The following is a 12,812-nucleotide window of genomic DNA, read 5'->3' as shown; positions in this document are numbered from 1 at the left end:
CTGCTCACACTAATAAGCCATTGATAAATGGAAGGTGCAGTCAGCCGAGGACAAGGATATCACCGATCTTCCCAGCAGGGCAACACACTCATTAGAGAAAGCAATATATTGTGATCTTCTGTCTGCCATTAATCTGGCACAAAGCTCTGCCCTCCCTCCCCTGACAAGCTCTCACATCATTAGCTCCAGCACATTGATTAAGACTGTGAGTAAGAGAGCAATCGCCTGCAGGAAGTAGATAGTGTACAGGAGCGCGGAGCCTTCTGGGAGATGTAGTCCTGGAGCCGGACGCCAGCTATAGTGGGGGCGGTAGAGAGGACTTCATTTCCCAGCAGCAGTGCGGAGTGTCCCTGTGCCTGCTCGGAGCTGTGCTCACATCTCAATCCATTGTACTGTGTTGTTGGTGCTTTTCACATTCCACTGGACGGTGAAGTGTAAAGTGCAGAGCATGGGGGATGAGCAGGAGATCATGTGTAAGCTGGAGAGCATCAAGGAGATCAGGTACTGTGTGTGTGTATGGGCGATCGGTGGGGGATTCTCCTCTGCATGGACACTATTGTTGTTTTAGGAGGAATTCAGATAATCGGAGACGATGATTAGATGATCGGAGGTCAGCAGGGGGTCGGGTGGTCCAGCAGGTGCTGCAGCCAGCATGTGGATATAATAGATGTAGAGGAGCCATTCATTCCCCATTGGGGATCCCTGGCTGTCAGGATGGATCTCCGCACAGCGATCACTTGTAGATCTGCTCCATTCTATCATCAGGCTTTGCTTTCTCTCTATGGTAGATTTATGACAGATCGGAGGGTGAGAACAATGACCCCCAATCAGAGCAGTGGGCTGAGTGTCCGGTGTGGACAGGTTCTATCCCCATTCATTTCCACGGATGGTGGACACAAAAGCCATCTGATTTCCTCCTGCTGGCCTCCAACATAAGGAGAAGAGAGATGATTGTGTCCCCTTTGTAACCTGTGTCTGATGGAAGCGGTACTGGTTTTTAAGCACCCCTCTGTATTGTCTGTAACTATGCCATTTCCAAGTGACATTAAAGCTGGCCATACATTCCAAAAAATCCGAGCCGATTTTCTCACCTACACATTGGGGGTGGATGGGGGGAATCCTCACCGCTGCAGCCCATCAGACCGAACCAGATGACCTTTGCCGAAAGCGCGTGTTTGGGTGTCATTTCTTTTAATGACACCCCAAATGCGCTAAATATGTCATTTTGTAACATACAAAAAAAAAATGTGTAAAAACGCGTTATTCAAAAATGTGTGGGCTCCAAAAAAAAGCACTGGAGCTACTTTTGTGCGTTTTTAAGAGTATAGGGCAGTTCATTCAAGTAAAAAAGTGGCCCTACATGTCACGCCAAAAAAGCACAAAAAAATGCAATGATCCCGTGTCGCCCAGGTGTGAATGCAGTCTAAGCTATATCCTGTAATCCCTTTTCCACCAGGGTGCCTTGAGGTTTCTTCTTCAGGGGTTGCCTTGAGGTTTCTTCTTCAGGGGTTGCCTTGAGGTTTCTTTTTCTTCTTCAGGGGTTGCCTTGAGGTTTCTTTTTCTTCTTCAGGGGTTGCCTTGAGGTTTCTTTTTCTTCTTCAGGGGTTGCCTTGAGGTTTCTTTTTCTTCTTCAGGGGTTGCCTTGAGGTTTTTTTTTCTTCTTCAGGGGTTGCCTTGAGGTTTCTTCTTCTTCTTCTTCTTCTTCAGGGGTTGCCTTGAGGTTTCTTCTTCTTCTTCTTCAGGGGTTGCCCTGAGGTTTCTTCTTCTTCTTCAGGGGTTGCCTTGAGGTTTCTTCTTCTTATTCTTCTTCTTCTTCTTCTTCAGGGGTTGCCTTGAGGTTTCTTCTTCTTCTTCTTCTTCTTCTTCTTCAGGGGTTGCCTTGAGGTTTCTTCTTCTTCAAGGGTTGCCTTGAGGTTTCTTCTTCTTCTTCAGGGGTTGCCTTGAGGTTTCTTCTTCTTCTTCTTCTTCTTCAGGGGTTGCCTTGAGGTTTCTTCTTCTTCTTCTTCTTCTTCAGGGGTTGCCTTGAGGTTTCTTCTTCTTCTTCTTCTTCAGGGGTTGCCTTGAGGTTTCTTCTTCTTCTTCTTCTTCAGGGGTTGCCTTGAGGTTTCTTCTTCTTCTTCTTCTTCTTCAGGGGTTGCCTTGAGGTTTCTTCTTCTTCTTCTTCTTCTTCAGGGGTTGCCTTGAGGTTTCTTCTTCTTCTTCTTCTTCAGGGGTTGCCTTGAGGTTTCTTCTTCTTCTTCTTCTTCTTCAGGGGTTGCCTTGAGGTTTCTTCTTCTTCTTCTTCAGGGGTTGCCTTGAGGTTTCTTCTTCTTCTTCTTCTTCTTCTTCTTCTTCAGGGGTTGCCTTGAGGTTTCTTCTTCTTCTTCTTCTTCGTTTCTTCTTCTTCGTTTCTTCTTCTTCGCTTCTTCTTCTTCGCTTCTTCTTCTTCGCTGCTTCTTCTTCTTCTTCTTCTTCTTCTTCTTCTTCGTTTCTTCTTCTTCTTCTTCAGGGGTTGCCTTGAGGTTTCTTCTTCTTCAGGGGGTGCCTTTAGGTTTCTTCTTCTTCTTCTTCAGGGGTTGCCTTGAGGTTTCTTCTTCTTCTTCTTCAGGGGTTGCCTTGAGGTTTCTTCTTCTTCTTCTTCTTCAGGGGTTGCCTTGAGGTTTCTTCTTCTTCTTCTTCAGGGGGTGCCTTGAGGTTTCTTCTTCTTCTTCTTCTTCTTCTTCTTCAGGGGGTGCCTTTAGGTTTCTTCTTCTTCTTCTTCTTCTTCTTCTTCTTCAGGGGGTGCCTTTAGGTTTCTTCTTCTTCTTCTTCTTCTTCTTCTTCTTCTTCTTCAGGGGGTGCCTTTAGGTTTCTTCTTCTTCTTCTTCTTCTTCTTCAGGGGTTGCCTTGAGGTTTCTTCTTCTTCTTCAGGGGTTGCCTTGAGGTTTCTTCTTCTTCTTCAGGGGTTGCCTTGAGGTTTCTTCTTCTTCTTCAGGGGTTGCCTTGAGGTTTCTTCTTCTTCTTCAGGGGTTGCCTTGAGGTTTCTTTTTCTTCTTCAGGGGTTGCCTTGAGGTTTCTTCTTCTTCTTCAGGGGTTGCCTTGAGGTTTCTTCTTCTTCTTCTTCTTCAGGGGTTGCCTTGAGGTTTCTTCTTCTTCTTCTTCTTCTTCTTCTTCTTCTTCTTCTTCTTCAGGGGTTGCCTTGAGGTTTCTTCTTCTTCTTCTTCTTCTTCTTCAGGGGTTGCCTTGAGGTTTCTTCTTCTTCTTCTTCAGGGGGTGCCTTGAGGTTTCTTCTTCTTCTTCTTCAGGGGGTGCCTTTAGGTTTCTTCTTCTTCTTCTTCTTCTTCAGGGGGTGCCTTTAGGTTTCTTCTTCTTCTTCTTCTTCTTCAGGGGTTGCCTTGAGGTTTCTTCTTCTTCTTCAGGGGTTGCCTTGAGGTTTCTTCTTCTTCTTCAGGGGTTGCCTTGAGGTTTCTTCTTCTTCTTCAGGGGTTGCCTTGAGGTTTCTTCTTCTTCTTCTTCTTCTTCTTCTTCTTCTTCTTCTTCTTCTTCTTCTTCTTCTTCTTCTTCTTCTTCAGGGGTTGCCTTGAGGTTTCTTCTTCTTCTTCTTCTTCTTCTTCTTCAGGGGTTGCCTTGAGGTTTCTTCTTCTTCAGGGGTTGCCTTGAGGTTTCTTCTTCTTCTTCTTCAGGGGTTGCCTTGAGGTTTCTTCTTCTTCTTCTTCTTCTTCAGGGGTTGCCTTGAGGTTTCTAATTCTTCTTCAGGGGGTGCCTTGAGGTTTCTTCTTCTTCTTCTTCTTCTTCTTCTTCAGGGGTTGCCTTGAGGTTTCTTCTTCTTCTTCTTCTTCTTCTTCTTCTTCTTCTTCTTCTTCTTCAGGGGTTGCCTTGAGGTTTCTTCTTCTTCTTCTTCTTCTTCAGGGGTTGCCTTGAGGTTTCTTCTTCTTCTTCTTCTTCAGGGGGTGCCTTTAGGTTTCTTCTTCTTCTTCTTCTTCTTCTTCTTCTTCAGGGGTTGCCTTGAGGTTTCTAATTCTTCTTCAGGGGGTGCCTTGAGGTTTCTTCTTCTTCTTCTTCTTCTTCTTCTTCAGGGGGTGCCTTTAGGTTTCTTCTTCTTCTTCTTCTTCAGGGGTTGCCTTGAGGTTTCTTCTTCTTCTTCAGGGGTTGCCTTGAGGTTTCTTCTTCTTCTTCAGGGGTTGCCTTGAGGTTTCTTCTTCTTCTTCTTCAGGGGTTGCCTTGAGGTTTCTTCTTCTTCTTCAGGGGTTGCCTTGAGGTTTCTTCTTCTTCTTCTTCTTCAGGGGTTGCCTTGAGGTTTCTTCTTCTTCAGGGGTTGCCTTGAGGTTTCTTCTTCTTCTTCTTCTTCAGGGGTTGCCTTGAGGTTTCTTCTTCTTCTTCTTCTTCAGGGGTTGCCTTGAGGTTTCTTCTTCTTCAGGGGTTGCCTTGAGGTTTCTTCTTCTTCAGGGGTTGCCTTGAGGTTTCTTCTTCTTCAGGGGTTGCCTTGAGGTTTCTTCTTCTTCAGGGGTTGCCTTGAGGTTTCTTCTTCTTCAGGGGTTGCCTTGAGGTTTCTTCTTCTTCTTCTTCTTCAGGGGTTGCCTTGAGGTTTCTTCTTCAGGGGTTGCCTTGAGGTTTCTTCTTCTTCTTCTTCAGGGGGTGCCTTTAGGTTTCTTCTTCAGGGGGTGCCTTTTAGGTTTCTTCTTCTTCTTCTTCAGGGGGTGCCTTTAGGTTTCTTCTTCTTCTTCTTCAGGGGGTGCCTTTAGGTTTCTTCTTCTTCTTCTTCAGGGGTTGCCTTGAGGTTTCTTCTTCTTCTTCGTTTCTTCTTCTTCTTCGTTTCTTCTTCTTCTTCGTTTCTTCTTCTTCTTCGTTTCTTCTTCTTCTTCGTTTCTTCTTCTTCTTCGTTTCTTCTTCGAGGTTTCTTCTTCTTCAGGGGGTGCCTTGAGGTTTCTTCTTCTTCAGGGGGTGCCTTGGCAAAATGCCCAAAAATTGTATACAAGTCAGTGGATGGGTGAGACCTGCTTTTTAGTTACACAAAGCCACAGGTTTTCATTGTACACCATTACGACCCTCTAGCCATCGGCATCCTAACAACCAATGATATCATCAGTTGATAAGGAGGATGTCGGTCGACTGTACAACATCTTTGTTTGATTCTCCCCTGCTCCTCTCCATCAGCGCTGGGGTCATATTAGCTTAGTGATGGAGAAAAACTGAGGAAGAAAAGAAACACTGGAATACTAATCAGTACTAATGTGCACAAGTATATTTTAATTAGTCAGGACACCCAATCTTAGAGGTTTTTTATTTTATGTGTGTGGATGTTGGTGCATTAAGTAGAACTTTTAGAATAGCTTTTTATGTTTTAGAATGGGGTGCCTCGAGACTGTCCATAATTTTAGAGCAGGGCTCGACAAAACCCGGGCGCCAGGTCGCATTGGCGACTAGAAATAGCGACCTCGCGCCTGGGGCAGCACAGCTGGGGGTATCCTGTCTCTGTGGACCCCCCCAGCGTGATCGCGTCGGGCCGTTCCGCCGGCGGCCGAAAATTTAGGCCGCGGCTTTGAGGCCTTCTGCGGTCCTATGATTCCTTATGGAATCTGGCGCCCTCTTGTGGTCGCCGTTGGTATGACAAACCAGCAATGCTAATGAAGCTCCCTCTGAGTGTTTTATATTACCTGCCTTTTCTTCCCTTTATTTAGAACCCCCTAAACATTATATATATTTTTTATTCTAACACCCTAGAGAATAAAATGGTGGTTGTTGCAATACTGTCTGTCACACCGTATTTGTGCAGCGGACTTACAAGCGCACTTTTGTTGGGAAAAATAATTTAGTTAATAAAAAAATAAGACAACAGTAAAGTTAGCCCAATTATTTTTTATATTGTGAAAGATAATGTTACGCCGAGTAAATTGATACCCAACATGTCACGCTTCAAAATTGCACCCACTCATGGAATGGCGACAAACTTTTACCCTTTAAAATCTTCATAGGCGACGTTTAAAAAAATTCTACAGGTTGCATGTTTTGAGTTACAGAGGAGGTCTGGGGCTAGAATTATTGCTCTCGCTCTACCGATCACGGCGCTACCTCCTATGTGTGGTTCGAACACCGATTTTATATGCGGGCAGGACAGGGCGCGTTTAAAAATTATTATTTTTTCTTCTTATTTTAACTTTTTTTTTTTTTTTTTTTCCACTGTTCTTTTAAAAAAAATGTTGTGTCACTTTTATTCTTATTACAAGGAATGTAAAAATCCCTTGTAATAGAAAAAGCATGACAGGTCCTCTTATATATGAGATCTGGGGTCAGAGAGACCTCGGATCTCATATTTACACTAAAATGCAATTGAAAAAAAAATTGTCATTTGAAAAAAATAAATAAAATGTCCCTCTAAGAGCTATGGGCAATGACTTGGAGACGGGGGGGGGGGGACAGGGGGGGCGGCGACGGCGCTGCTATCTTCCCCTCACTCGTCTCCATGTCAGGCCAGGGACAGGTCCGGATCGCCGCCGCGGACCCGGCTCCTAACTTTTTAAGCTGGCTCCTAGATTCCAAGCAAATTTGTCAACCCCTGTTTTAGAGGATGCATTGACTGGAAAAAAAGGTTGAAAAATACTGCACTGCAGTATGTTCATTTTTTTTTAAATTTTTTTGGTGCACCCCCATTGACTTCTATTAGACCATGCATTTTCATGGAAGCGCATCAAAATTCTGCATTGTTGATGCACTTTCAGCCTAATGCCTAATACACCCGATGAGAAAATCACATGAAAAATACCGCTTTCAGAGCGTTCGTCTGATCATTGGTAGACAGCTTCTGAGAGCCAATCACAACAGTTCATACAAAATTATCCAAAGGGACAAGCATGAAAATGTTCTTGTATGATAACAGAACAAACTATCATGTAATTAGTATAGTATTTGTTAAAAATCATGTGAGCAAGACCACGCATGCTCGCTAATGAAAGGATACGTTACATCACTTCCAAAGTTTATTCTGTTTTATGAGAATTTTCGTAACTTTAGTAACCTATTGGGTTTCCATATGAGAGTAGAATGCAAAAAAAAAAAAAAATAGACAATCATTCGTCCGATATTTTTATTGTGTGTGTGTACAAGGCTTAATAGAAGTCAATGGGAGTGCACCTAAAACTGCATAAACCGCACATGCAATTTTACTGTGCTTCAACTGCAGCTCACTGGTGTGACCCCGGCCTTGCTGTGAAGGAAGTAAGCAAGAAAGGGTGACTAGGTTTGTGCATTCAATGGGACTATTGATAATGAATATAGCCGCCCTGTAAAAGGAAGTCCGATCACAGAGGTAACAAAAAAATACATTTTTTTTTCTTTTTATGTAAGATTAAGTGGTATTATACCCAAAAAAATGTATTATGTTGCAGTTTACCAATGCTTAGATGTGGTGGCTGCATTCGTTTTCTTTTTAGGCTTTCTTTCTTTACTAGCAGGGTCACCGGAAGACCTGACGATCCTGCCAGTACGTGTTATTTTTCCACAGAACAAAATATCCTGCAAAAGTAGCAGTTGGAGAGTTGAGACAAATCATTTATCACTAAAAGGGGTGCTTACAATGATCAGCTTTGACTTATTTATTTATGTACAATCTTTGGTCTATAAAAAAGTAAAAAACAATTGCTGTAACTGCTTAACCATGTACATCATTTTTAAGTGCAGCTACATGCATTATCCCGGTATTCCTTTTCTGCTGGTGTCCGACTTTTATGTAAAAGCCATCCTAGCAGGTAATTAGCCGCTGGATGGCTTTTATAGGTGGCAGGATGGGCCCCCCTCCCGGAATGAAAGCCAGCGCACCAGTGCTTACCATATACTCACTTCCAGTTTCCCGGGTGTAAACAATGCCATCTTTAAATTGGTAAAGCATCTGAACACATGGATCTTTGTGTGATCAGATGCTTGTCTAGTAAACCCCAGACCTTTTCTTAAAGAGTACCTGTCACTGTCTATTGCTGTCACAAAGAGTCTCTGCACCCCCACCCCAAAACACCTTGCCCCCATGTTTATGGGGACAAAAGCCTCTTCCAGACAACCCTTGCCTGGTGGTTGTTGGGGTCTACCAGTGGGGCGGGGCTTATCAAAATCTGGAAGCCCCATTTAACAAGGGGGGGGGGCCCAGATCCTGCCCCCCCATGTGAATGAGTATGGGGTACATTGTACCCCTACCCATTCACCAATTATTATTTTTTTATTTTATTTTTTTATCCCTATCTCAAGAAATGTAAATATTCCTTAAGATAGAAAAAAGGGGATGATCGATCCTCTTTATGAAGACCCCAGATCTCTCTTCTACCGTTCGAAAGCATCAGATGAAGAAGAAAAAAAAAAACCTTGATCTTGTGCGTTAAAAAAAATAACGTTTTTACATCCGCCCTAGACCTGAAATGTTGTCACGATGTTGCTTCGGTCCTCCTAGATCATAAAGGTGAGAAGAGATGATCCGGTCTCTCCTTTTCTCTGTGGCCAGCCGCACGTACCCCCAGATCCTTTCTCAGGCTTGACGGTGAGGATAGTAAGCCTGAGAAACACCGTTGAGTGGTGGGAGGGGAACATTGACCCCTCCCTCTGCCTCTTAAAGTGATCCAGTGGCTAATCAACCACTCTGATCACTTATGAGAAAGATTGGCTTCATCCATAACCATGGTAAACCACTACAAAACCATCACGAATATATACGTATTGTGGTCTTGAAGTGGGTTTTAAACAGGCTTTGCTTAACTGATCCAATAATGCATGCTTTATATAAAATTGATTTGTATGGCAGGTATAAACAATGCCTGTGTGTAGAAAACCACGCTAGACTGGTGAACCATGTGTGGTAGGTTCTCATCTTGGGGAATGCATTGACCAGGGGTTGGCATTGGTAATGTACTCAATTGAGAACTTGGGGCTGCTACTTTTTGATATGACTGAATGGCTGTTTCAGCTGGAGTAACTGGAGTGAGTCTGAAAGAGCGCCCAGTAACAGATGGTTTAATTTAGAACTTTATTGAAGATGGAAAAGGTTACAGATGAAGCCAAGGGGGAAAGCCTCCCTCTTCTTTTTGTTTCTGGTTTGTGGTGCTGAGGTGTGGTGTAGTTTTGCTTTAAGAAAAAAAATGCACTTTTTTCCCCCCCCCCCTCCAAAAATAAGTGCGTGGTGTTTTTTTTTTTTTTTTTTCCCCCTCGGGAACATGCAAAGCATTGTGCCTACGATCAGTGGATTTCAGGTACAAAGTCTGACTCATGCAAACTCTTCTCCAGCTCCTTGCCTGAAATTCTGTACAGGATTTTCAGTTAGAGAACTGAATGAAGTGTCCGTGTACTATGAGTGCGCTGATTGCTGTACTCGTGTTCCATTCATATCTACATGTCTGTGCTGCAGTGGCAGATGGGACTTGTAGTTTATTAATTCACAGTTCTTTGAATAATGTCTCGAGGGGTAGGGGGATGCTTAGCACACAGCCATCAAATATCTCAGCACTATAATATCTAAGCATGTTCATGAAACGTACTGACTGAATTTTGATTGGTTACTATGCACAGTTGCTCCAGTTTTGATCAATTCCGCCCCATGGTGTTTGCAACTGTTGGGGTGCGGTACCAGTAGGTAGCGATTTTTGTATTTAGATTCTTGGTTTCAGTGGATGACTTGTAAGAAAGTTTGAGTGTTTTGGCAGTGCTAGTAACCTATTAGACAGATTTCAAAGTGGCTGCACTACCCCATGGCTCTGTGCAATGGTACACTATAACAGCTCACATTAATGATGTTTTGTTGGGTCTTCATATAATCCAATAAAAATAGTTCCATCTATTGCTAGTCAGTAAAATTTCTCAGGGGCTAGCTTTTTGTTCATGCGTGCAACAGCTGTCTTTTTTTTGTCTAACTTTTAATTTAAATGTATTTTAAGGCCTCATGCACACGGACGTTTTTACAGCCGCTTTTTTTGCAGCTTAAAAAGGGCTGTCCATGTTAGTCTATGGCTTCATGCCCACCTAGGCGTTTTTGAGCTGCAAATGGCATAGGCGTTTTTAAGCTGTAAAAAAAACCCAGGACCAGTGCGTTCCGTGGCGCTGAGCTAGAGCTGTAAAAACGCGAATTGCGCATAAACGCGTAACCTATTTTCTTTGTTTTCTGTGGCATTGTGGGAAATTTGGGAGTGCTATAGCCAAGAGATGTTTCTTTAAAAAAATGCTACTTAACCCTTACGCTAAAAAACATGCAAAAACACCAATGCAAAACGCAGTAAAAATCGTGTTTTTAATGCCGATTTTTCCAGGTGTCAGAGCTAGCTTTGCAGCCAGTTTTTTTAAAACGTCCCTGTGCATGAGCACTTATAAAGTTTAAAAAAAGTATACAAAAGTTAACAAAACATGGCTTGGCTTCATACTAGAGCTGCACAATTAATCGTCAAGAATCGTTATCGCAATCTTGACTAAAGTGTTTCACAATTCTTTCTATGCTTCTCTCTGCTCTTCTGAAGCCACAGCAGTCAAAAGAAAGGAAGAGAAAAACTGGGGGCAGTCTGCCAAGAATTGAAACCTTATTTATCAGTTGAACTTGAGTATAAACATTGTAACAATTTGTTAATGGAATAGACTTTGTGTGTAAAGCCGCGTACACACGGGCGGACTGTCTGGCCAACTAAGTCCGTCAGACAATCCGACGGACAGTCCGTCCTACTTTCGAATGAACAGACTTGACCACACACGGATGCAAAACAGTCCGCCGAAAGTTTGCGCGATGACGTGTACAGCACGTACGACGGGACTAGAAATAGGAAGTCCAATACACAGCAATGCAACCTTCCGCCGTGTAAATCCTTTCTGAGCATGCGCCATACTTAGTCCGTCCAACTAGCCTACTCACGAGCGGACTGTCCGCTGAAACCAAAGTCTGACGGACAATATTACGGAAATTCCGAAATACTTAGTCCGCCAGACTGCACGCTGAAAAAGTCCGCTGAAGCCCACACACGAGCGGACTGTCCGCTGAAATGTGTTTCGGCGGACTAAGTTGGCCAGACAGTACGCCCGTGTGTACGCGGCTTTAGTGAAAAAAGTTTAACCACTTAAACACTAAAACTTTTTCTGACATTTGTTGGTTTCAAGTTAATATACATTTTTTTTTTTTTTTTTTGCTACAAAATTACTTACAGTATAATATATATACATTTTTAGTAGACACCATAGAGAATAAAATGGTGGTTGTTGCAATATTTTATGTCACACTGTATTTGTGCAGCGATCTTTAAAATGCAATTTCTTTTTTTTTATTTTTTATTTTTTTATTACTTTAATGAATTAAAAAATATAATAAAAAAATAATGTGAAAGATTGTACGTAAGAAAGAATCGTAAGAGAATCGTGATCCTTTTTATTCTAAGCAAAAAAAAAAATCATGATTCTCATTTTGGCCAGAATCGTGCAGCTCTACTTCATACAGAAATACAGAACACCACATTTTAACAATAGCCTAATAGTCTTATGTCATGTGTACGAAAATGCGACACGCATTGCCAACACATATTGTATAGGGCTGCAACTAACGATTATTTTCATAATCGATTAGTTGGGCGATTATTGTTTTGATCGGTTAATAACCCTAAAAAAAAAAAAAAAAAGTGGGTCAAATTGACGTAATTTTCAAGCACAGCGACGGGAAAATTTGGAAACCGAAAACTTCTTAGTCAAAGGAATTTTCAGACAATGTTTGTGGTTTTCGTTCAGAAATGACATTCATTTTAAAAACAGAATGTTAAAAACAAGTGAAAATTTCAAGCAAAATTCTTAGATTCAGCGAATGTACAAAGAGTTTTCGTCTGAATATTTTCATCTGAAAATGGATCTGTGTGACCAGCATAAGGCTCGGTGCACACCTATACAGTTTGCTTTTGATCTTTTTCTGCAGTGCTTTTTGCTGTGCGTTTTGATTTTTGCGCACGTGATTTTACTGCAATTGCTACATTTTTTTTGCATTTTCTTTGGGCAGATTAAAAAACACAAATTGCTGCAAAAACGCATTACATGCTTTTCTGCAGCTTCTCCATTGAAGTATATTGAACCAATAAAGCACCATTTTGCGTTTAAAAGTCCCCGACCCTTTCAGATGTAAACGTGTCCCATAGGAAACCATGTAAATGAACTGTAGTGCGTTTCTGCAAAAAGCACCAATAAACACATAGATGTGAACCAGGTCTAAGACGTTTGGTAACATAATGGGGTTAAAAAAATGAAAATTAGCTCTTTATAGTAGGAAAAAAAGCAGATAATCCCTACTGTAAGGGGTTCATTTTTTTTTTTTTTTTTTTTACTGTAGAACGGTGAAAGTAATATTCACAGCAGCGATTATTTGCTCTTTTTGTACTATAAGGCTGGGTTCACACTGCTGCTGGGGGAGATGCGGATGTGATTCGCACCGCAAATCACATCCGATCTCCGTAGCGATGCGAGTACAGCCATACAGATAGTATGGCTGAATTCGCATCGCTCCCGCAGCAAACTCGCACGGGACCCTTTTTTTGGTCCGCAACAGAATCGGATCGCATGGGGGTTCACACCATGCGATCCGATTCCTGTGCGAGTCGGCAGATCGCACTGCGATATGCGGACGGATCTGGGGGTGTCATTAACATATCATTGACACTCCCAGCCGTCCGCATAGGGCAGTGTGAACTGCCGGCGGGAGTAATGCGATGCGGGAAAACGCAGCGGATTCGCGGCGTTCCCGCATCGCAGCGGTGTGAACCCGGCCTAAAGGGCTAATTTTAGTTTTTTTTAACCCCATTATGTTACTGGCCTATTAATCGATTATAAAAATAGTAATCGATTTAATTTCATAATCAATTAGTTGCCGATTA

General features: G+C 42.6%; 1 protein-coding gene across 1 annotated transcript in view; it reads left to right on the top strand.

The window, feature by feature from the left end:
* The first annotated feature begins 326 nt into the window (after positions 1–326).
* Positions 327–12,812, top strand: part of ZC4H2 (zinc finger C4H2-type containing) — a 28,670-nt gene continuing 16,184 nt past the window's right edge. Inside the window, exon 1 of the mRNA XM_077476317.1 lies at positions 327–501. Coding sequence (XP_077332443.1) covers positions 449–501 — 53 coding nt within the window. The 5' untranslated portion in view covers positions 327–448. The remainder of the gene's footprint in view (positions 502–12,812) is intronic.

Source organism: Lithobates pipiens, unplaced genomic scaffold (genome assembly GCF_037356315.1).
Source record: "Lithobates pipiens isolate NorthernLeopardFrog02 unplaced genomic scaffold, aLitPip1_a1.2 Scaffold_1, whole genome shotgun sequence".
In the NCBI taxonomy this organism is placed as follows: domain Eukaryota; kingdom Metazoa; phylum Chordata; class Amphibia; order Anura; family Ranidae; genus Lithobates; species Lithobates pipiens.
This window is presented reverse-complemented; position numbering and strand designations above follow the sequence as displayed.